The following is a 23,907-nucleotide window of genomic DNA, read 5'->3' on the forward strand; positions in this document are numbered from 1 at the left end:
CATTGCCATGAGCTGTGGTGTAGGTCACAGATGTGGCTCGGATCCCGTGTTGCTGTGGCTGTGGTGTAGGCCAGCAGCTAAAGCTCCTATTTGACCCTTAGCCTGGGAACCTTCATATGCTGTGGGTGTGGCCCTAAAATGACAAAAATAAATTAATTAATTAAATTTTTTTAAAAAAGGAGTGAAGGTAAACATCTGTTCACACTAATAGAGTAACTTATCTTCATTTGAAGAGCTTTCTGCTCTGTTATGTCCGTCTCTTTTTTTTTCATGATATTCTTGGTCTTTTCAATCTCTATTTGTAGATGTTTACATTTTAGAGATATTAACCTTTTCTCTGTAATATGAAATGCAGAATTTCCTTTTAGTTTGTCATTTGTCTTTTTTATATTTTGCTATTAGTGTCTTTTCTGAAAATATAATGTTGTTAAAAGGGGTTATTTTTTCTCTCTCTTTTTAATTCTGGAGCACTGGGTTGTTATTGGGCAAGGAGGAGGATTCAGAAGTTGCTTTCACGAAGATGTATGCATGATAGTCGAGCTAAGAGATCTTGCTTTATGCTAAGAGATCTTGCTTTATTCGGTATTCTTTTTAAGTTTTTGTGTAGTGGAATGATATGATACATAAATGTTCTTCCCCGCAGCTAGCTGGCTACATGACCCACTCTCTACCTCTTTCAGAACTCTGCTCAAATGTTGCTTTATTGAGATGTCTTCTGTATCCATCCTATTTGAAATTGTAACACTCTCAGTCACTTAGCTCCATTCCCTGTCTCTGCAGTCTTTTGCTGCTGCTTCATCATCATCTTTTTTTTTTTCCTTAACAGATGTTACCTCAATTTGCATAACATATTTTGCTAATTTATGTGTTAACCATTTGTCTTATCTCTAATGTGCTGGTAGCATGAAGACAAGGATTTGGGCTTTTAATAGTTCCTGGCACATAGTAAATACTCAGTTTGTATGGTTAAATAATCAGATTTAATGTAGGTTGTTTTGGCAGAGAGTCAAGTCTGAATTGGATGAGAAAGAGACTTGTCCAGGTGAGAAAGAATGTGTCATTATAATGGTCTTTTGTTGAAGGTGGTAGAAGTCTTAGCTGGAATGATACCAGTGACAATAAAATAGAAAAGGCTAATGAAAGTAACATTGAAAAGAAGAAATGGGTCAGCATCCTTGTTTGTATTTATAATTGTTAAGTAAAAACAAATAAAAAATTTGGATTGTAATTTTAGTATAATCATTTATAAAACAATTATAGGTGATTGAAAATGAGTCTGAGTAGGTGTAACTTTTTTGTTTCTACATTACTTTAAAAATACAAACATTTTTAAAGTAGGGGAAGTCATGTTGATTTTTCTGATTTATTGTTTTTCTTTATTTTTTTTTAGAGCTTTGCTTCCTGTCTTACATCACAAATCTAAAAAAGGACCCCCCCGTCAAGCCAAATATGCTATTCATTGTATCCATGCGATATTTTCTAGTAAAGAGACCCAGTTTGCACAGATATTTGAGGTAAAGAGAAAATTTTCTTGTCGTTTCATGTTATAGTTAAGAACAGTATGAATGATTTTATAGGATGTTCACATTTGGAGATTTTGATTTTTAGGGCTGCACCCGCAGCATATGGAGGTTCCCAGATTAAGGGTCAAATTGGAACTATAGCTGCCAGCCTACGCCACAGCCACAGCAATGCCAGATCCAAGCCACTTCTGCAACCTATACCACAGCTCATGGCAATGCTGGATCCTTAACCCACTGAGCGAGGCCAGGGATCGAACCAGCAACCTCATGGTTCCTAGTCAGATTCGTTTCCGCTGTGCCACGACAGGAACTCCCCTGGAGATATTTTTATAGCTTCTTTTGAGAATTTGAATCAGTATGGTCAATATTGACAAGTGATTATAATCTGAAAATAACTGATTATTCTCATGTTTAATGCTAACTCAGATTCAGAAATCAAACAGTTGTGTAATAATTTTTGACACTATACATTTAGAGTTAGGAAACTATTTTTCATTAATAATTAATTATATATAAAATCAGACTTACTGATAATAGGTAATAGATTATTCTATAATAGATTATTATAAATTTGAAAATTAGATTTCTCTTTATGAAATACTACTGAAGTAGGGCTTTGCAAAGCAGTAGTAATTTGTGATGTGAGGTAAATAAATTTGTACTTTAATGACTGACTTAGTTTTTAAATTTTTATTTATTTATTTATTGTCTTTTAGGGCCCACCCTGCGGCATATGGACGTTCCTGGGCTAGGGGTCCAATCGGAGCTGTAGCTTCCAGCCTACACCACAGCCACAGCAGCAAGGGATCCAAGCTGCATCTGCGACTTACACTGCACTTCACACAACTTGGGATTCTCATCCCAGTAAGCAAGGCCAGGGATCGAACCCATGTCCTCATGAATCATAGTCGGGTTCGTTACCGCTGAGCCACGATGGGAACTCCACTGATTGACCTAATTTTACGTCAGACTAAAAAATGTGCCTTTTCCTTTGCAAGACATTTGGTCTGTGCCAAAAGGTCTTTGATATTTGGTCCTGTTTGAAACATCCATGAACGTGTTTGATCCATGCCAAACGCTTTTGGACAGGACCAAATATCAAGGACATTTTGACCTGAACCAGATGTCTCCATGAGGTTTTGGACAGCACCAAATATAAACAGATATCAAGGACTTTTCTTTGTGGACCAAGTGTCTTATGGACATACTGGACAGGACCAAGTATCTGCTGACCATCTTTTCAATAATGTATTTCGTTTGATTTTTTCCACACTTTGAATCATGCAATACCCTAAGTACTGCAGTTTCATTACAGTCTATTATAATCTTGGGCTGTTTTATCATTTTTACTGTAAGTAGAAGCCATGCAGAAACTCTGAAATCCTAACTTATAATTTTGGTTTAGGAGTGTTGAATGAAGTCAAAACAATTTGGAAATTGTGCTCATGCTTCACACCATAAATAATTAGACTTGATATTCTGTTTTGGAAATATTGATGCTAATTTTGTCATATTTCCATATATCATGTTAAAGACCTGAAGGAGGCAAAAAAGTTTTTTTAATCTATTAAATAGCAACTTTGCTAAAGATAGCAAATAGCAATATATTTTAAATTTTGTGCATTTTGGAAGGTATTTTCTATAGTCTTTTTTTTTTTTAATTTAGAAAGAGGATGACTTCAGTGAGTTCATGTTGATTTCTAGAAAGCTTTTGTTTTTCTGGGAAAAAATCTCCTTTTTGTTCCTTCCAGCGATGATGATGGAGAGGATAATGTCGATTATAACTTGAATTTGTAGGGTATTTATCTTCATTTTGATATCTGTTACTTCGTCTTTGTAAGAACCTAACCAGTAATCCTTTGCTGTAACATACAAGGTTGGTTGGCTTTCTGAGGAAAGGTTTCACAGAGACATCTGGCCATTTTCAGTTACCAATAATTGTGTCTTGGATAAACCTCATTTGCCACTGCACAAAGCTAGCCATTTTAAGATTACCATTAATCCAAGTTCTGGCCATTAATTTTGCTTTTTCAAAAATGATTTTGTTATCTTATTGTAGAAAATTATCACACATGATAATAAATAAATTTTTAAAAAGTACACCGTCAGGTATTTGTTTGAAATGTAAATAACAAGCTGTCACTTAGATGTGCAGTAGAGGTAATGAGGGGGCATCGAGAATAGCAAGAAATAAACTCATTTAAATATACTCTTGACTAAATGAAGCCTCTCATATTGCCCCAGTATTTTGGGAAAAAACAGTTTTGTTTTGTTTTTCAAGCCTAGAGCTCTTAGTGTTCAGTGTAGGAGAATAGAGCATCAGTTCTTCATTAAAATGTGTTATTTAAAAATTTTTAATGGATAATGTAATCACTTGCTTCAAAATCAGAAGATACAAATGTCCAGTAATAATAGTATGAGGGTAAAACATTTTCTTCTTTACCTCACCCTGTATCCCCACATCCAGTTTATTTTCTGAGGCACCCAATGTTGTCAGTTTGTTGTTTTTTGTTTGTTTGTTTTGTTTACATTTTTACAGCTGCACCTGTGGCATATAGAAGTTTCCTGGCTAGGGGTCTAATTGGAGCTGCAGCTGCAGGCCGATGCCACAGCCATGGCAGTGCTGGATCAGAGCCGCATCTGTGACCCACACCGCAGATTATGGCAATGCCAGATCCTTAACCCACTGATAAGGCCAGGGATCCAATCCACATCCTCACAGAGACAGCGTTGGGTTCTTAACCTACTGAACTACAACAGGAACTCCCAGTGTTGTCAGTTTCTAATGTACTTTTCTGGAGAGATTTTATTCATATTCAAGTAATATAAATACACACCTGTACATGATTTGCTTTCTTCCCTTCGTCTTATTCCATGAGGCATACTGCAGTCACTTTTCCCATTTTCCTCCTTTAAATTTTTTTTTTTTTTTTTTTTTGTCTTTTTGCTATTTCTTGGGCCGCTCCTGCAGCATATGGAGGTTCCCAGGCTAGGGGTCGAATCGGAGCTGTAGCCACCAGCCTACGCCAGAGCCACAGCAACGCGGGATCCGAGCCACGTCTGCAACCTACACCACAGCTCATGGCAACGCCGGATCGTTAACCCACTGAGCAAGGGCAGGGACCGAACCCGCAACCTCATGGTTCCTAGTCAGATTCGTTAACCACTGCGCCACGACGGGAACTCCCCTCCTTTAAAATTTTAACAGTCTATTTGAGATATCAATTTGTATGCGTATATAAGGATCCTCATCCTTTTGTCATGGCAAAAGGAATACAATGGCTGGATTTCCTATTAGAATAATAAAAATAATTTTTTAGTTATGATATTTAATATTTGATGCCATAAAAATCCTCCAAAATGCACATAATTACACACAGTAGAACATTGTTTCTTGCTCCTGAAAAAAGACCAGTTGGATGGTTTGGTTGCATTCTAGTCCGTGGCTTAGGCACACAGACTCTTTTAGACTAGTGGCTTCTCTTTGAGTCCCACTGGATCCTTGTGTTAAGCCAGCCAGTGAGTCAAGAGAGGGAAGGTGGAGAAGATACACTGCTCATCTCTGCCTCAGCGCAGGCATGGCATACCTCACTTTGATTCCCATTCTGTTAACCAGAGCACACCCACGTATCCTCACCCGACTGCACGTGTAGGCATCCTTATGCCCAGGAAGTAGAATCGAAGAGGATGTTGGTAAGCCCTAGCAGTCTCTAACGTATTTCTGTATGTGGTCATAAAATATTTGAAACATAATATGATTCTTTGTGCTGAATTGTTTCCTTACCTACCTCTAAAATATAACTTGGGCAAAACTGAAAATTCTTAAATATGCCTTCTAGACATAAACTGTAAAAGTTGAAAGGTAAGCTTGAGCTACTAGTTACACCATGTAGTAGTAGAACTTTTGTAGTTTTTAAAATTTGAAGATGAAATATGTGAACAGTTTGCATGTTTATGAAATTGAATATATTTTCCTTTTCTCATTTTTCAGCCTCTGCATAAGAGCCTAGATCCAAGCAACCTGGAACATCTCATAACACCGCTGGTTACTATTGGTCATATTGCTCTCCTTGCACCGGATCAGTTTGCTGCTCCTTTGAAGTCCTTGGTAGCTACTTTCATTGTGAAAGATCTTCTCATGAATGATCGGGTAATTTATATTTTTTAGATGTGTATTCTTTATAATACTGTTTTAAAATTTTATACAACAAAGAGAGAGGTGATGCAATATAAATAACTCTTCACCTTGGCTAAGTTTAGATTGTCCTTTTTTTTTTTTTTTTTTTTGTCTTTTTGCCATTTTCAGGGCCACTCCCGCGGCATATGAAGGTTCCCAGGCTAGGGGTCTAATCGGAGCTGTAGCCACCGGCCTACACCAGAGCCACAGCAACGTGGGATCTGAGCCACATCTGCAAGCTACACCACAGCTCACGTCAATGCCGGATCCTTAACCCACTGAGCAAGGGCAGGGATTGAACCTGCAACCTCATGGTTCCTAGTCGAGTTCGTTAATCACTGAGCCACGTCGGGAACTCCAGATTTTCCTATTTTTTTAACATATTGGATCTCATTATAAGTCAAACTACATTGGAATATCTCTTTAGTTGAACATCAGCCTTTGACGTGGAATACATTCCTTGATAAATAGAAAATATCACCTGATTCTGACTATATTTCAACTATACAGGGGTTTAATTTTTGTAATGACATGTATTTTAAAAAATGTGAAGTCTGACAAGCTAGTTTACAGTCTGGTTGTCATTACAGTAGTTGTTTCATTTCCTACATACAACAGGGATTTAAAAGAGCCTTGGGAGAAAACATTGGGAAAGAAATAGTAATTTTTTTCCAGGGTGTGAGTATTTGGGCGCAGGGTATGCTTGGATCTGGGAGAATTCCCCTGCAGTCAACTGGAGTTTTATGCACGTGTCTGTGTATTTCTAGATAAATACACATGTGCAGACACATACATATCCATCTACTTTATGTCTACTGTGTGCTCAGGACTGTAATAAATTCTTTGGAGAATTAAAAGAAATATTAGATATAGTTACTCCTCTTGAATACAGTTAACGATTCTTGAAATGTGTAGCTTTATCACCACATTTCATATTCATAATTTTTCTTCCATGCTGATAAGGTAACTGTTAATATTTTAAAACTAATTGGTATGGGAAAATAGTTTGTGGGGGTAATAGTCAAAATAATTGCGTATTATATTAGATCTCTAAGGATTTGTGGCTGTTTAACTGTGTGGCTGTTTAACTTTTTAACACACATTAGAGTTGTGTGATTTGGAGACCAAAGCCTCTATTAATTATAGTTGTCTACCAGTTCCTCTGGCTTTGTTCTTGAGTTGTGTCATTCACTTTTTCTTCCCCTAAGTACAATATATCATATATGTATCCTTTAGATCATATTTGTTAATTGTGTGTTTCAAGTTTTTATATCCTAACTATTATGTTTTCTTTTTTTTTAAATTTTTTATTGTTATTTCCCCAATACAGTTTTTTTTTCTACTGTACAGCATGGTGATACAGTTACACATACATGTATACATTCTTTTTTCTCCCATTATCATGCTCCATCATAAGTGACTGGACATAGTTGTTTTCTTTAGTGAACAAATTTTATTGACATAAAACATGCCAGAAAAGTGCATACTTTAGAAGGGTACAGTTCATTAAGTTATCACAAAGTTAGCATTTTGACTAAGCAACTATCCAGGTAAAGAAATAGAATATTGCCAGTGTCTGAAAAGTGTCCCACCCACCCCACCCACTCCTGTTTATTTTTCCTTATTATTACCTCCTCCTACTCCCTGAATATAACTGTTATTCTGACTTCTTACAGTATAGAACAGTTTTACCTATTTTTAAACTTTTATAAATGGGACGGTACAAAATAAGTCTTTTATGTCTGGCCTCCTTAACTTAGTATTATGTTTATGAGATTAATCCACCTTGTTGCATATGGCAGTAGTGTGTTCATTTGCATTGCTGTATAGTATTTCATTGTTTCCATTTATTATAGTGGGTCTGTTGCTGGACATTTGGGTTATTTCTAGTGTTAAATGCATACCTCTGCTATTAATATTCTTTTACATATCATTTTGTGTACTTATGAATACATTTCTATGGTAGTATAATTGCTGTACCCTAGGGTATGTGTAAGTTTGATTTTCGTAGAATTTGTCATATTGTTTTTCAATATCAATTAATATTCCTAACATTCCTATAATATTCGAATTGTACCATTTCCTAATCTGTACTAGGTATGCCAATCTAACATTTTAGCTCTTAGGTGACTGTGTAATGAATGGTGTGCTGTTGGTTCCCTTTTCATGTATGTGGTGCCTCATTGGCTGTCTTCTTCCCTGAAGTAGCCACTCTAGCCTCTTTCACAATTTTCTGTTATATTGTCAGCCCCTCTTATTCATTTATAAGATTTCCTTATATATTCTGTTGGCACTATGTTTTATTTACAAAGTTCCTTTCCCATTTTGTATGCCCTTTTATACTCTTTTAGTGACGGGTTTTGTTTTTTTTTTCTTTGGATGAGCAGAGATTCTTAATGTTATTTTATTTATTTATGTATTTTTTTTTTTTTTTAGTCTTTTTGCCTTTTCTATGGCCTAGGCATATGGAGGTCCCCAGGCTAGGGGTCTAATCAGAGCTGTAGCCACTGGCCCACACCACAGCCACAGCAACGCCAGATCCGAGCCGCGTCTGTGACCTACACCACAGCTCACGGCAACGCCGGATCATTAACCCACTGAGCAAGGCCAGAGATCGAACCCGCAACCTCATGGTTCCTAGTCAGATTCATTAACCACTGCGCCGTGACGGGAACTCCAGAGATTCTTAATTTTAAACCCATTTTATCAACTGTTTTCTTTTTGATTAGCAGTTATATTGTTTTAAGTTTTTTGCCTCCCCCAAGGTTGTGAACATACTCCCTGTATTACTTTCTAGAGCTTTGTTCATCTGTACAAGGCACTAGCCACATGTAGCTATTTACATTTAATTTTAAACTTAATATAATGTAAATCTGTTCATGCATTTCAGGTGCTCAGTAGCTGCATATTGCTAGTATTAGATAGCACACAACATTTTCGCTATCTTAGAAACTTCAGTTGTACTCTTTTGCTCTAGGAGCTTTAAATAGTTTTAAATTTCATATTTAGCTGTGTAATCTATTTAGTATTCATTTTTGTATATGGTATGTGATAGAGGTGAAGATTCATTTTTATTTCCATCTGACTTAGCACCATGTATCAAAAAGACTGTCTTGGAGTTGGCGCAGCGGATTAATTGGTTAAGGATCTGGCATTGCCATGAGCTGTGGTGGAGGTGGCAGACGCAGCTTGGATCTGGTGTTGCTGTGGCTGTGGTGTAGGCCAGCATCTGTAGCTCTGATTCAACCCCTAACCTGGGAACCTCCATATGCCACGAGTGCAACACTAAAAATAAAAAAAAAAAAAAAAACCCAAAAAACCAAAAAAACTCTCTTCCCTGTGCTTACACAAAAACAGAAAATCATGTGAAATTCACATAATATTAACCATTTTAGAACATTCACAGTGTTGTGCAGTCGCTCAGCTCTAATTCCAGACCATTTTCATTAAGCATTCACTCTCATTTTCCCTAGCCTCTGGCAACCACCAGTCGTCTCCTTTCTGTCTTACTGGATTTACCTATTCTGAATATTTACTTTACAGGCATACCTCTGTTACATTGTAGCTTTGGTTCTAGACCACTGCAATAAATTGAGGATCACAGTGAAGCAAGGCAAATGAATTTGTTGGTTTCCCAGTGCATATAATAAGCTATATTTTCATTATACTATAGTGTAGTAAGTGCACAATAGCATTATATTTTCAAAAAAGGTACAGACCTTAATTTAAAAATGCTTCATTGCGGAGTTCCCGTTGTGGCACAGTGGTTAATGAATCTGACTAGGAACCGTGAGGTTGCGGGTTCGATCCCTGGGCTCTCTCAGAGGGTTAAGGACCCGGCATTGCCATGAGCTGTAGTGTAGGTCGCAGACACGGCTCCGATCCCGCGTTGCTGTGGCTGTGACGTAGGCCAGTGGCTACAGCTCTGATTTGACTCCTAGCCTGGGAACCTCCATGTGCCACGGGAGCAGCCCAAGAAATGGCAAAAAGACCAAAAAAAAAAAAAAAAAGCTTCATTGCTAAAAATGCTAACCATCATCCAAGTCTTCAGTTAGTTGTAATCTTTTTGCTAGTGGAGGGTCTTGCCTCAGCATTATTATTTTTTTCCATTTTTTTTTTATTACTCAAATGAATTTATCACATCTGTAGTTGTATAATGATCATAACAATCTGATTTCACAGGATTTCCATCCCACAGCCCAGGCACATCCCCCCACCACCCAAACAGTCTCCTCCAGAGACCATAAGTTTTTCAGTGTCTGTGAGTCAGCATCTGTTCTGCAAGAAGTTCAGTCTGCCCTTTTTTCAGATTCCACACGTCAGTGAAAGCATTGGATGTTGGTGTCTCATTGTATGGCTGACTTCATTTAGCATGGTAGTTTCTTTTCTAGGTCCATCCATGTTGCAAAAAATGCTGGCATTTCATTCTTTTAATGGCTGAGTAATATTCCATTGTGTATATGTACCACATCTTCTTGATCCACTCCTCTGTTGATGGACATCTAGGTTGTTTCCATGTCTTGGCTGTTGTAAATAGTGCTGCAATGAACATCGGAGTACATGCGTCTTTTTGAGTCGTGGTTTTCTCTGGATAGATGCCCAGGAGTGGGATTGCTTGCCTCAGCATTATTGATTAGACTGGTGGTTACTGAAGCTTGGAGTGGCTGTGATAATTTCTTAAAATAAAAATATGCGGATTACCTCATTAACTAGTCTTTGATGAATGATTTCTTTATAGCACAGAATGATGTTTGATAGCATTTTTATCTGCAGTAGAACTTTGAAAATTGGAGACTGTCCTCTCAAACCCTGCTGTTGCTTTGTCAACTAAGTTTATATAATAGTGTAAATACTTTGTAGTCATTTCAAGTCTTGACCACACCTGTAGCAGAACTTGATTCCATCTCAAGAAACCATTTTTTTTGCTCATCCATAAGAAAGAAGTTTGTGAAAGTTTGATCGTGATATTGGAACAATTCAGTCACATCTTCCGGCTCCACTTCTAATTTTAGTTCTCTTGCTGTTTCCACCACATCTGCAGTTACTTCTTCCACCAAAGTCTTGAACCCCAGTTCTCCATGATAGTTGGGATCAACTTCTTCTGAATTGTTGTTAATTTTTTTGAATTATAGTTGACTTACAATATTATATTAGTTTAGGTGTGTAACATAGTGATTCAATATTTTTATACATTATAAAATGATCAGTGTAAGACGTCAGGTTATCATCTGTTGCCATACAAAGTTGTTAACAGTATTATTGACTGTATTCCCTATGTTATGCATTACATTCCTGTGCCTTACCTATTTTATAACGAAGTTTGTACTTCTTAATCTCCCTCACCTATTTCACTCATCCCTCACCCTTACTCCTCTCCCCTCTGGCAAACGCATTTGTTCTCTTCTCTATGAAGTTGTTTCATTTTATCGTGTTTGTTCTTTTGCTTTGTTTTTTAGATTCCACATATAAGTGAAATCGTATAGTGTTTGTCTTTTTCTTTTTGTCTCACTTATTAGCATAAATGCTCTAGCTCCATCCATTCTAACACAAATGACATGATTTCATTCAATATTATGCCTGAGTAATATTACAGTGTGTGTGAGAGAATGTGAGTGTAACTATGACATGCCAAGGCAAAGTAGACTTTGTAGCAAAAACTGCAGCAAGAGACAAGAATGTTACGTAATAATAAAGATATCAACCCAAGATGATTTATCAACCCAACAAGTTGTAAATATATATGCACCTGGCATAGCATCACCTGAATATATCAAGCAAATATTAATAAACATAAAGCACGAAACTGACAGTAGTATGATAATATTAGGGTACTTTAATAACCACTTATATCACTGGATAGATTATCCAGACAGAAAATCAATAAGGAAACACTGGCCTTAAAGAACACATTAGATCAGATTGACTTAATAGAGGTTTATAAAACATTCGATCCAAAAGCAGCTGTCATAACTTTGTTTCTGTTTTGTTGTGTTTGTTCATTTGCTTTGTCTTTTAGATAACACATATAAGTGAAATCATACAGTGTTCATCTTTCTCTGTTTGATTTATTTCACTCAGCATTAAATCTATGTCTGTCTATTCATGTTGTTGCAAATGGCAAGATTTTATTCTTTTTATGGCTGAGTAATACTCCATTGTATATAAAATATGTTAATGCATCTTCTTTATCCATTCATCCATTGATAAAACTTAGGTTGCTTCCAAATCTTGGCTGTTCTAAATAATGTCACAGTGAACTTAGGGGTGCATTCATCTTCTTTCATTAATTGTTCTCATTTTCTTCAGATAAATACCCAGGAGTATTAGGATTATGTGGTAGTCCTATTTTTAGTTTTTTGAGGACTCTATACTGTTTTCCATAGCAGCATCATGAATTTACATTCCCACCAACAATGTACCAGTATTCGCTTTTCTCCACATCCTCATGAATGCTTGTTATTTGTTACCTTTTTGACAGTAGCCATTCTGACAGATGTGAGGTGATATCTTATTGTGGTTTTGATGTACATTTCTCTCTGATGATTAGTGATGCTGAGCATGTACCTTTTGGCCATTTGTATGTCATATTTGGAAAATTCTCTCTTCAGGTTTTCTGCCGATTTTTTAATCAGGTTGTTTTCTTGCTCTTGAGTTATATGAACTCTTTATATATTTTGGATATATCTTTTGCAGATATCTTCTCCCATTCAGTGGGTTGTCTTTGCATTTTGTTGATGGGTTTTTGGTTTTTTTTTTACTTTTTAAAAAAAGTTTTATTGAAGTTTAGTTGATTTACAGTGTTGTGATAATTTCTGTTGTACAACAAAATGATTCAGCTATAAATATACACACACCCATTCTTTTTTAGATTCTTTTCTCATATAGATGATCACAGAACATTGGGCAGAGTTCTCTGTGCTATACTTCAGGTCCCTGTTGATTCCATATACCACAGTGTGCATATGCCAATCAATATTTTTTTTTCTTGATGTTCAGTTATGTGGGTTCTTTGTATATTTTAGATATTAACCACTTTTCAGATATTTTGTTTGCAGTTGTCTCCTCCCATTCAGTAGTACTGATAGGCATGTATTTATTGCTTTTAAAAAAATTTCTTTCTTTCTTTCTTTATTGGCTGCCCCAAGGCATATGGAGTTCCTGGGCCAGGGATCAGATCAAAGCTGCAGTTGTGACCTAAGCCTCAGCTGCAGCAACACTGGATCCTTAACCTACTGCGCTGGGCCGGGACTTGAACCTGTGTCTCAGTGCTCACAAGAGACTGGTGATCCCATTGCACCACAGCAGGAGTTCCTACTTATTATTACTATTTTGTTAATTATTTTTCTGGTTGTTTTATAGTTCTTCTTTTACTGTCTTCCACTGTGATTTGTGAAATGGTGTTTGGACTCTTTCTTTTTTTACCTGTGTATCAGAGATTTTAGTTTGTGGTTGAATTAAGATTGTTATGTAACAATCTCTGTGTGAGAGAGAGAAATTTCTAGTTAATGATCTTGTCTTTTTCTGCTTAGAAAATTCCCGTTTCTTTTAACGCTAGTTAGTAATGCTGAACTCTTTCAGCTTTTTTGCTTATCTATAAAATTCTTCATCTCTTTCTAATCTAAATTGATAGGCGTGCTGGGTAGAGTATTCTTGGTTGTGGGTTTTTTTCTTTTAATCTGTTTGAATGTATTGTACCACTCCCTCTGGCTTACAAACTTTCACTGAAAAGTCAACTGATTGTCTTATAAGAGTTTCCTTGTGTGTGACTATTTGCTTTTCTCTTGCAACCTTTAAAATTCTGTCCTTATCTTTACATTTTGCCATTTTGATTATAACATGTCTTGGTATGGACCTCCTTAGGGTCATCTTGTTTGGGAGTCTCTGTGCTCCTTGGACCTGAGTGTCTGTTTCCTTCCCCAGGTTAGACCAGTTTTCAGCTATTGTTGTTTCAAATGAAATCTCTGCCCCTTTCTCTCTTCTGCTTCTAAAAACCTTAGAAAGCGAATGTTACTACACTTGATATCGTCTTGGAGTTCTCGTAAAGTATCATTTTTTGTTTTGTTTTGCTTTTTGCTTTTTGGGGTCATGCCTGCGGCATATGGAGGTTCGCAGGCTAGGGGTTAAATCGGAGCTACAGCTGCCAGCCTACACCACAGCCACAGCAAGGCCAGATCCAAGCCACATCTGCAACCTCCACCACAGCTCATGGCAATGCCAGATCTTTAACCCACTGAGCACGGCCAGAGATGGAACCCGCAACCTCATGGTTCCTAGTTGGATTCGTTAACCACTGTGCCACAACGGAAACTCCCTTTTTTTTTTTTTTAAATCTTTTTTTCTGTTCAGCTTCATTGATTTCCACAACTCTGTCATCTAGTTTGCTGACCCATTCTTCTGTGTCCTCCAGTCTACTGTTGATGCCTTTCAGTGTATTTTTTTGGTTGTTGAATTCTTTAGCTCTAATTGGACTCTATCTATAATTTCTTTTCTTTTTTTTTTTTTTTTTTTGTCTTTTTAGCTATTTCTTGGGCCGCTCTCACGGCATATGGAGGTTTCCAGGCTAGGGGTCAAATCAGAGCTGTAGCTGCTGGCCTACGCCAGAGCCATAGCAACGTGGGATCCGAGCCGCGTCTGCAACCTATACCACAGCTCACGGCAACGCCGGATCCTTAACCCACTGAGCAAGGGCAGGGATCGAACCCGCAACCTCATGGTTCCTAGTCGGGTTCGTTAACCACTGCGCCACGACGGAAACTCCAATATATTTTCTAATTCTTTTTTAAACTTCTCACTGTGTTCATTCATTCTTCTCCCAATCCATTGAGCATATTTTTGATCATTACTTGTAACTCTTAATCAGGTAAATTGTTTATTTCCACTTTGCTTAGTTCTTTTGAGGTTGTATCTTGTTTTTTCATGCCAGACATATCCTCTGTCAACTCATTTTTCCTATTTCTGTGTTAAGCTATTATGTATTATATAGGTCATTTCTTGATCCTCTTCACCAGAGCTGTTCGCTAATGAGTGCCCCTATGTGACTGTGTGGGCTCTTCTCTTATGGCAGGCCTGCTACTCTGGACATGCTGGTTGGCAAAGCTTACCCTTGGTGCACTGCCTTTTGTGGTGCCTGCCAAGCCACTATCGGTTATGTCTGGGTCCCGTGCTGGGCTGGCGGAGCAGTCTGGGAGATCCCATGGCTGTTGCCAACCTGATGGTGTGCAGGTTAGCCCCTGCTGCACAGGCTAGAAGGAGGACTCTGTAATGGTGCTTGCCAACACCAGTGTCTTGCATGGTGGAATGAGCTCCCAAAAATGACTGCCGCCATTTTCTGTGTCTCCAGGAAGAGTCCCAGTTGCCCTCTGATGCCTAACCAGGAGGTGCTCCAAGATCAGCAAGTAGGTCTGACTCAAGATTCCTTTCATATTACTGCCTCTGTGCTGGGACTCAGAGATTATGAAAGATTTTGTGTGCTCCCTTTTTAAGAGTGGAGTCTCTCTTTCCTCCAACTCTCTGGTCCTCCTGTATGCAAATCCCTCTGACCTTCATGCCAGATACTCTGGGGGCCCATCTACCCAGTGCAGGATACCCAGGCTAGGGAGCCTCGTATGGGGCTTGGACCCCTTGCTCCTTAGGAAGAACCTCTGAATTTGTGATTATCCTCTTGTTTGGGGATCACTTACTCAGGACTATTTGTGTTAGTTATCTTACATCTCTGTAACTCTGTCCCTCTTGTGGTTTCTTCTTTATATCTTCAGTTGTGAAAAACCTTTTCTGCTAGAGGAGAGGTTCTTATAGGTGGTTTTTATATACACAGTTGTAATTCTGGTGTGCTGGTGAGAGGAGGTGAGCCTAGGGTCTTACTCTACCATCCTGGCCACCCTCCTGTTAATGTTGATGTTTTGACTTCTTCCCATGAATCATGAATGTTCTTAATGGTCTCTAGAGTGGTAAATCCTTTCCAGAAGGTTTTCAGTTCTCTTTGCTCAGATCCATCAGAGGAATCACTTCCTGTAGCAGCTATAGCCTTATGAATTGAATTATATTTCTTCAGTAATAATACTTGAAAGTTAAAATTACTCCTTGGTCCATGGACTACGGAACGGATGCTGTGTTAGCATACATGAAGACATTAATCTACTGACCATCTCCATCAGAGCTCTTGGATTACCAGCTGTATTATCAGTGAGCCGTAGAAGTCGTATAGGAATCTTTTTTCTGAGCAGTGGGTCTCAATATTAGGCTTCACATATTTAGTAAACCATGTGGTTAGTAGATGTACTATCAGCCAGACTTTGTTATTCCATTTGTGGAGCACAAGTTTAGCATGATTCTTAAGGGCCCTTAGGATTTTCAGAATGTTAAATGATCATTGACCTCAGTTGAAAGCTGTGGCTGCATTATCTGCTAGCAAGAGTAGGCCTATCCTTTGACACTTTGAAGCTAAGCATTAACCTCTCTGGCTTTGAAAGTCCTAGATGGCATCTTCTTCCAATATAAGGTTGTCTTTTACATTGAAAATCTGTTGTTTAGCATAGCCACCTGAATTAGTTATCTTAGCTCTGGATACCTTGCTGTAGCTTGCATAGTACTTGCTGCTTTACCTTGTACTTCCGTGCCACGAGATGGCTTTTTTCCTTGAACATTGTGAACCAGCCTCTGCTTGCCTCAGATTTTTCTTCTGCAGCCTCCTCACCTCTCACAGCCTTCATAGAACTGAAGGGTTGGGATCTTATTCTGGGTTAGGCTTTGGCCTAAGGGAATGTTGGGCTGGTTTGATCTTCTCTCCAGTCCACGAAAACTTTCTCCATATAAGCAATAACGGTGTTTTGCTTTCTTAACCATTCGCATGCTTACTGGCGTTCCTTCAACAACTCTTCTTTTGCATTTACACCTCGCTGTCACAAGAGGCAAAATTTTCAGCTCATCGCAGCCTTGAACATGCCTTTGTCATGTTCTAAGCTTAGTCATTTCTAGTTTTTGATTTAAAGCGAGACGTGTGGAGTACCCGTTGTGGCTCAGTGGTGATGAACCTGACTAGTATACATGAAGATGCGGGTTTGATCCCTGGCCTCACTCAGTGGGTTAAGGATCTGGCATTGCCATAAGCTGTGGTGTTGGTCACAGATGCAGCTTGGATCTGGCTTTGCTGTGGCTGTGGTGTAAGCTGGCAGCCGCAGCTCCAATTCAGCCCCTAGCCTGGGACTTGCCATATGCTGCATGTGAGCCCCTAAAAAGCAAAAATAAATAAATAAATAAATAAGACATGCAATTCTGCCTTTCACTTGAAAACTTAAAGCCATCGTAGGGTTATTAAGTGGCCTAGTATTAATACTGTGTCTCAGGGAATAGAGCAGCCTGAGGAGAGGGAGCGAGAGAGGGGAAAGGCCAATCCATAGAGCAGTCAGAACACTTACACATTTGTTAAGTTCATTGAGTTACATGGGCATGGTTCATGGCACCTCACAGTAGTTACAGTAGCATCATCAAAGATTGCTGATCATTTATCACCATAAGAAATGTAGTAATAATGAAATTACTTGAAGTTATTGTGAGAATTATGAAAATGTGACACAGAGGCATAAATAGTGAGTAAATGCTGTTGGAAAAATGGCACTCATGGACTTGTTTGATGTAAACCTTCAATTTATTATTTTTTTTATTTTTTAAACTCAATGGATTTTATTGTATTTATAGTTGCACAGCTGTCATCACAACCCAGTTTTTTTGGGTGCGTGTGAGCACAGATTTCTCTAGGTTACGTTCACATGGGTGAAATTGAACATCAGTGTGTACACATACTTTTTATCGCTGAGTGATTTTTCAAAATGGTTGTTAAAACTTGCTTTCCTCTCAGCAGTACATACCACCTGTTATTGTCAGATTTCTTAATTTTTGCTCACATAATAGACATAAAATAGTGTCTCTGTATAGTGTTATAGTCTCAATTTGCATTTACTAATAAAGTTTATGTGTCTAGTCATCACTCATGTTGCCTCCTTTGTCAAATTCCTTTTGATGTCCTCGACCTTTTTTTTCTTGGTTTGTTTGTCTTTTCCTCATAGGTAATCTTTACACACACTAATATTTTTTTCAGGCATATGTCGAAGTATTTTCATAAAATGGATACAATCTCATTTATTCCCTCGTATCCTTTGAACAGAAGTTACTAATTTTAATGTAGCTAAATTTATCATTCTTTTCTCTTGCTTTATTTGCTCATCTACAAGATGTCTTTCATTAAAGTTTTATAATTTTCTCTGTGAAGAAAATTTTAAAATTTCTCTGACACAACTTTGTTAGGTACTTCAGTTTTTAAAATTAATGTGTAGTGTTTCTGGTTGATTGGGGAACTTATTTTGTAGTTTTGATCTTATATCCACCTATCTTCCTAAACTCTTTTCTCTTTACTTTTCATGATAATTATGAGAAAGGCCACTTTTTATCATTTTATTATCCTGAAATATCTCTGTATATTTCCTTATGTTTCCACATGCATCTCCTGTACTTACGTGTTTCCATCTCGACTTCATCTATCAGTTTTTGAAAGAGGTATATTCAACTCTTCTACTGTGATGATATTTTTGATCTTCTTTTTAAAAAAATCATTTTTGTTTTGGCTTATTTCGGTATTGTTCTGCTACTTTTACAGGTGTTCATGAATTTTATATCTTACAATGTGAGATTAAAGAAAGGTCACCAATATCCTGTTTAAATTAGTATTTCATTTAAGTCCACATCTCATTTAATGCTTTTCATTTTGACTGGTATCTCTCTCCATCCTGTCTAGTTTTAGGTTTTCTCTGTCTTTGGTTTTGTTGCATCTGTTGTGGTTTTATGTATTATTTCTGAATGTCTTTTGGTCTTACTTATGATAGCTTTTTTTTTTTTTGGTTGTTTTTCCTATTTGTAGTAACTTATACTGATTGAATTTTTCTTGTGAATTAAATATTTTAGTGGAGTGCATCTTTGAATAATTCTTTCAAAATGGCTTGTGATTTGGAAGATCTTTCTCTTGAATTTTTAAAATATTTTCCTCCTCATTCTTTTTTTTTTTTTTTTTTTTTTTTTAACGCCCATATACACGGCGTATGGAAGTTCCCAGGCCAGTGATTGAATCTAAGCTACATGTGTAAATTAGGCTGCAGCTGCAGCAGTGCTGGATCCTTTAACCCAATGCACCAGGTTGGGAGTTGAACTTGCATCTCCACAGCAATCTGAGCCACTGCAGTCAGATTCTTAATCCATTGCACCTCAGTGGTACCTCCTTCCTCTTGATTACTAAATACTAAAATTTATTTCTCAAGTCGCTTGGTTGCAGAAATTTCAGGACATTGTTTTTTGACATCTGGTCTTGCCACCAAGAAATTTGAAGTCAATCTAGTTCTTTCTTCTTTTTTTGGTAAGGTTCCCCCATTAAAGCTTTGGGTTTTTTGGACATTCTTAGCTCAGAAATTTCATGAGTATGTTTCTAATATGATTCTTCTTTTATTATTTCCATGTCATACTTTGAAGGCACTTTTTAACTGAAGAATTGATTTTAAACTATTTGTATATAGCTCTTTGTGTTTGGGGAGTTTGCCTTCTGGATGTTTGGGCTTGTCTGTCCTATTGCTAGAGGGTTATCTGAAGTACTGTTTGAATTTTCTTTCCTCTTAAAAATCACTCATGTCAGGTGAAGGTAAAAATGGGATTTCCAGTGTTCCAAGATTGGGTTCAGCTCTTTTGTCACTTTACTTAATTTCCTGGCTGCTACTTTAAATTCACGTATTTATCATCTCAGGGTTATTCTGTGATTGTGCTGAAAAAAAAAATGTCTTTTTAATGAGTGTTTCCTTCCATGCTTTTATGACAGTGTCAACGCTCTACCTCTGTTAATTTTTTGTACCATGTATTTTCCATTCTTTAGAATTTTCCTGTGATTTTGATTTTCTTTTGGGCCCCTTCCTGCCCAGCTAACTGGAGTGAGTGCATGCACGCATGCAGGAGCCCACATATGCGTACGTTTGCGTGTGTGCGTGTTGCCATTTTGGTGGGATTTAAATAGGAAGTTACTGATGTATGTTTTCTGTTACTTCAACTGCAAACCTTTGTAACTTTTCCCAGCTCAAAATATTTTGCATGTACCTTTCCTCTTGTTTAAAAACTGCACCTGACCCTTCAGCAACATGAAGGTCAAAGGTGCCAACCCTCTGCAGAGTGAAAGATTCTAGTATAATTTATAGTTTGGTTCCTCCCTATCTGCAGGGCATTTGTGATTTAGCCAACCATGCAGTGTGTATTATTGTAGTATGTGTTTGTTAAAAAATACATGGACGTTGGAGATCCCATTGTGGCTTAGTGGGTTATAAACCTGACTAGTAGCCATGAGGATGCAGGTTCGATTCCTGGCCTTGCTCAGTGGGTTAAGGATCTGGCATTGCCATGAGCTGTGGTGTAGGTCATATGTGGCTCAGATCCTAAGTTGCTGTGGTTGTGGCATAGGCCAGTAGCTGTAGCTACAATTTGACCCCTAGCCTTGGAACTTCCAAATGCCACAGTTATGACCTTAAAAAGAAAAAAAAAAAGTGGAAATGGATCTGCACAGTTCCACCTTGTCCTATTCAAGGGTCATCTGTACCCTTTTGGGCTCCACTGATTTTTACCCTAGTCCTTGCCGGCTGCCTTAAATAAATTGAAACATTGGTCTTAAAGGGGTGAGTAAGGAGGTAATTGTAAGTGGCTAATGTCGGTCCTGTCTCACAGGAACAGAGAACCCACAGGTGATGGATATTTTCTTATGCGGTGCTAGTGAGGACAAAACTTTCAACCTTTTTGAATTGAATAACAGAAAGCATAGTCATATGTAATGACTGTTGCTGCAGAAGATAAAAATTTCATTTATTCACTAAATATTAAATATAATTAAACATGAGAAGTTATATTCATGTTTTTAAGGCCTTAATTTTTGTTTAGCTTCCAGGAAAAAAGACAACTAAGCTTTGGGTTCCAGATGAAGAAGTTTCACCTGAGACAATGGTCAAAGTGAGTGATATACAAAGATCTGTTGATTTTAATATATTTAATTTAACGTATTATTATTATTACAGATATTAAGATATCTCTTCCTATTATGTAGAAAGAGCTGTTAAAATCTTTTAAGTTCTTGTATTTATTGTATGACATTATCCTCTGTGCTGTGAGTGTATAGGGCAATAATAAGAAATCTGAGGCCTGTGGACAGCTGTAAATGTTCTAGTTTGGGGGGCGGGGAAGAGTTTGAAAACTTCCATGTTGCTGGTTCTTAAGTATCAGCCTGTTAATGGCAAAAAACAATGCTGGTTTCCTTATACATTCTCCTGTTTGGTAGAGATGGTCATTCATATTTTAAGACTAGTGATCTTTTCCATGGAATTTGATAAACTTTTTTCTTTTGAGTTAGAAAAAAAATCATGTAATTCCCTGATGTAGGAGTTATGCATAAAAGATTGCTCATCACTAGTGTAGAGAGTATTGCTTTAGTAAACACCATATGTAGTCTGTAATATAGACCTCATCTTGGTCCACAGCCCAAGGTGTGTGTGTGTTTTGTATATTTTAATGTAGTGAACTACTTTGTCACATTATTGCAGATTCACATTCTGATACTGTTTCTCCAGAACTGTAGTAGTCTTTCCTTTAGCAACATTGAGTGATGCTTGATACTTTCGAGTTCCTGTATAAACCTATTTTCTCAGTATTAGTCTTAAGTAGCAGTTTTGTTTAGTTGAGCAGCATTGCACCAGAAAGTAGGCCATCTGCGCTTAAGTTCATGTTTACCAAGTGGCCCAGGAAGAACATTTTAAAACCATCAGCCACCTGCCACTGTTCAAAGCCCATTTAGCTCCTGCGCCTCAGATCTGTAAAAGTTCAGATAATAGGTGAAAAAGCTAACATGCAGCCCTTCAAAAAGGATTGTTGTAATTATTAGAGGCAGTAACAGTTTTTAAAGTACCAAGTTCTTCATAATTGTAAAATGTATCAAGGTAAGGTGGTATCATCTCTCAGACTCAGAAGATTGATGTAATTTGCATTTGGGAACTTTTCAACTAGGGGTGTTAGTATGATTTTACTGTGGGTTCCAAGTAGAGTGGGAGTTCCCTGATGATCCAGTTGACTAAGATTTGGCACTTACACCACTATGGCCTGGATTCAGTCCCTTGGCTGGGAAGTGAGATCCTATATCAAGCCACTGCATGTTGCAGCCAATGAATGAATGTTGGGGAACCATTAAAAATACAAAAGCAAAGATAATTCATTTGTCAGTTGCCTGGGGCATGAAACATCTTTAATTTAAAACATTTAAAGTTATCTTCACATTATGCAGAAAAAAATAACTATTTTCTTTCCTTTTCTTAAAAAGCATCTATTAAAAACATTGCTTCATTCCTTTTCAAGGATGATAACAATTTCTTTAAATATAGCAATTTTTTGTCAATTTGTATTTCAAATAGATTCAGGCTATTAAAATGATGGTTCGGTGGCTACTTGGAATGAAAAATAATCACAGTAAATCAGGAACTTCTACTTTAAGATTACTTACGACAATACTGCATAGTGATGGAGACCTGACAGAGCAGGGGAAAATCAGGTATGTGATTACTGCTTCATTCATTCATTCTTTGGGTTAGACAGGATTTCAGCGTCTGGTGTAATTGCTGAATGGTGGTTTCTTTTTAACAAGATAATAGAGTAGAAATTGACACAAAGTTCATCAACTATACTTTAAAATTTTTTAAATTAAAATATTAAAAAATTAAGCATTACAAAATAATACTGCTTTGTAGGTGTGCATATATTTTTTATTGTAATATGCTTTTGTATACTGGTTATTTCAGAATGACAGCCACATGCCTAGTACAGAATACTGCCATGCACTTTTAAACAGTAGATGTTGACTTTTTTGAATATCTAATGTGAAAATATTAGTGTACCAGTTAATAACTGATGTTCTATATTCTTGTTACTGTCTAAAGGAAAAAAGAACAGAATGGATAGAAGGCAGCTTTTTGTATCTTTTTCCAGAACTATAAATACATGCAAATGTAAAAAATATACATGATGCAAATTATTTAAAATACACATACCTTTATGTTTGTTTTGTTTCATTTGAAAGATATATATTATAGGGGAGTTCCCTTCATGGCGTGGCAGAAACGAATCCGACTAGATTTGAGGGTTCAATCCCTAGCCTTGCTTAGTGGGTTAAGTATCCAGTGTTGCTGTGAGCTGTGGTGTAGGTCACAGACGCGGGTCAGATCTGGGTGTTGCTGTGGCTGTGGCGTAGGCCAGCAGCCATAGCTTCGATTAGACCCCTTGCCTGGGAACTTATGCTGCGGGTTTGGCCCTAAAAAACAGCAAAAAATAAAGGTGTATATTATGCTCTGGAGCCCAGATTCAAATCCTGGCACTGCCTCTTGGCAGCCAGGTGACGTTCAGCAAGTTACTTTCACCTCTCTGCACCTCATTTTCTTCATCTGTAAAACAGAGATAATGATTATGTCTATATCATCAACCTGTTAGGATAATTAAATAAGTTAGTATATTTATTATATTTAAGACACTGCCCAGCACATAGTAGTTAGAAGTATTGATGATGTAGTGGTTATTATGTCAAGATTAGCTAAAATTTAGAAGTTTGTCCTCTGTGAAAGCACAAGTGCCATTTATTGCCTTTTACTGATAATAAGAAATGTGAGAATAACTTCCCCCCTTAATATATCTAGCTTAAAGTTTTTAAGACAAAATATAAATGGTGATTGCCAGCTACATAATGCCTTTCCATCTGTTTTTATTCTGCTTAAATGTTTTGCTCATGCTGTACTTTTTGCATAAAATATTAACAGTAGCACATTCTTCTCAAATTAAATAAAAAGAAAACTCTGTAAACCATTCCACCTGTATAACTCATGTGTTTACCTTCTTGCAGTCTTAGTGGTCTTCACCTTCTGCTCTTGTAATTTATATGCTAGCATTCTGGGTTTATAGAATAATTGGAGAAAAAAATTTCCTTGGTAGTAATACATTTTGTCTCTGAATTTATTAATTACATTATTTATGTGCATATTTAGATCTCATTCACCTGTTTTTATTCGTGGTATTCTTTAATAGAATCACTAGAATTCTGCAAACATAGGTAAATTACATTGGGTCAACATTTTTCTTTCTTTTTCCTTTTTGTCTTTTTTTAGG

General features: G+C 37.2%; 1 protein-coding gene across 11 annotated transcripts in view; it reads left to right on the forward strand.

The window, feature by feature from the left end:
* PDS5B (PDS5 cohesin associated factor B) overlaps window positions 1–23,907 on the forward strand; it is a 208,342-nt gene that overhangs the window by 150,550 nt on the left and 33,885 nt on the right. For 10 of the 11 annotated variants that reach the window (XR_002336648.1, XR_002336649.1, XR_002336650.1 and 7 more), the window contains exons 20-23: window positions 1,391–1,514; window positions 5,515–5,673; window positions 20,653–20,721; window positions 22,170–22,306. Coding sequence is in view for 8 of the 11 variants with exons in the window: in XM_021065557.1 (XP_020921216.1) it covers window positions 1,391–1,514; window positions 5,515–5,673; window positions 20,653–20,721; window positions 22,170–22,306 (489 nt within the window). In the remaining 3 variants the exon portion in view is untranslated. Of the gene's footprint in view, window positions 1–1,390; window positions 1,515–5,139; window positions 5,217–5,514; window positions 5,674–20,652; window positions 20,722–22,169; window positions 22,307–23,907 lie in introns of those variants that run through there. The other variant, XM_021065565.1, reaches the window with a different exon arrangement.

Source organism: Sus scrofa, chromosome 11, assembly GCF_000003025.6.
Source record: "Sus scrofa isolate TJ Tabasco breed Duroc chromosome 11, Sscrofa11.1, whole genome shotgun sequence".
In the NCBI taxonomy this organism is placed as follows: domain Eukaryota; kingdom Metazoa; phylum Chordata; class Mammalia; order Artiodactyla; family Suidae; genus Sus; species Sus scrofa.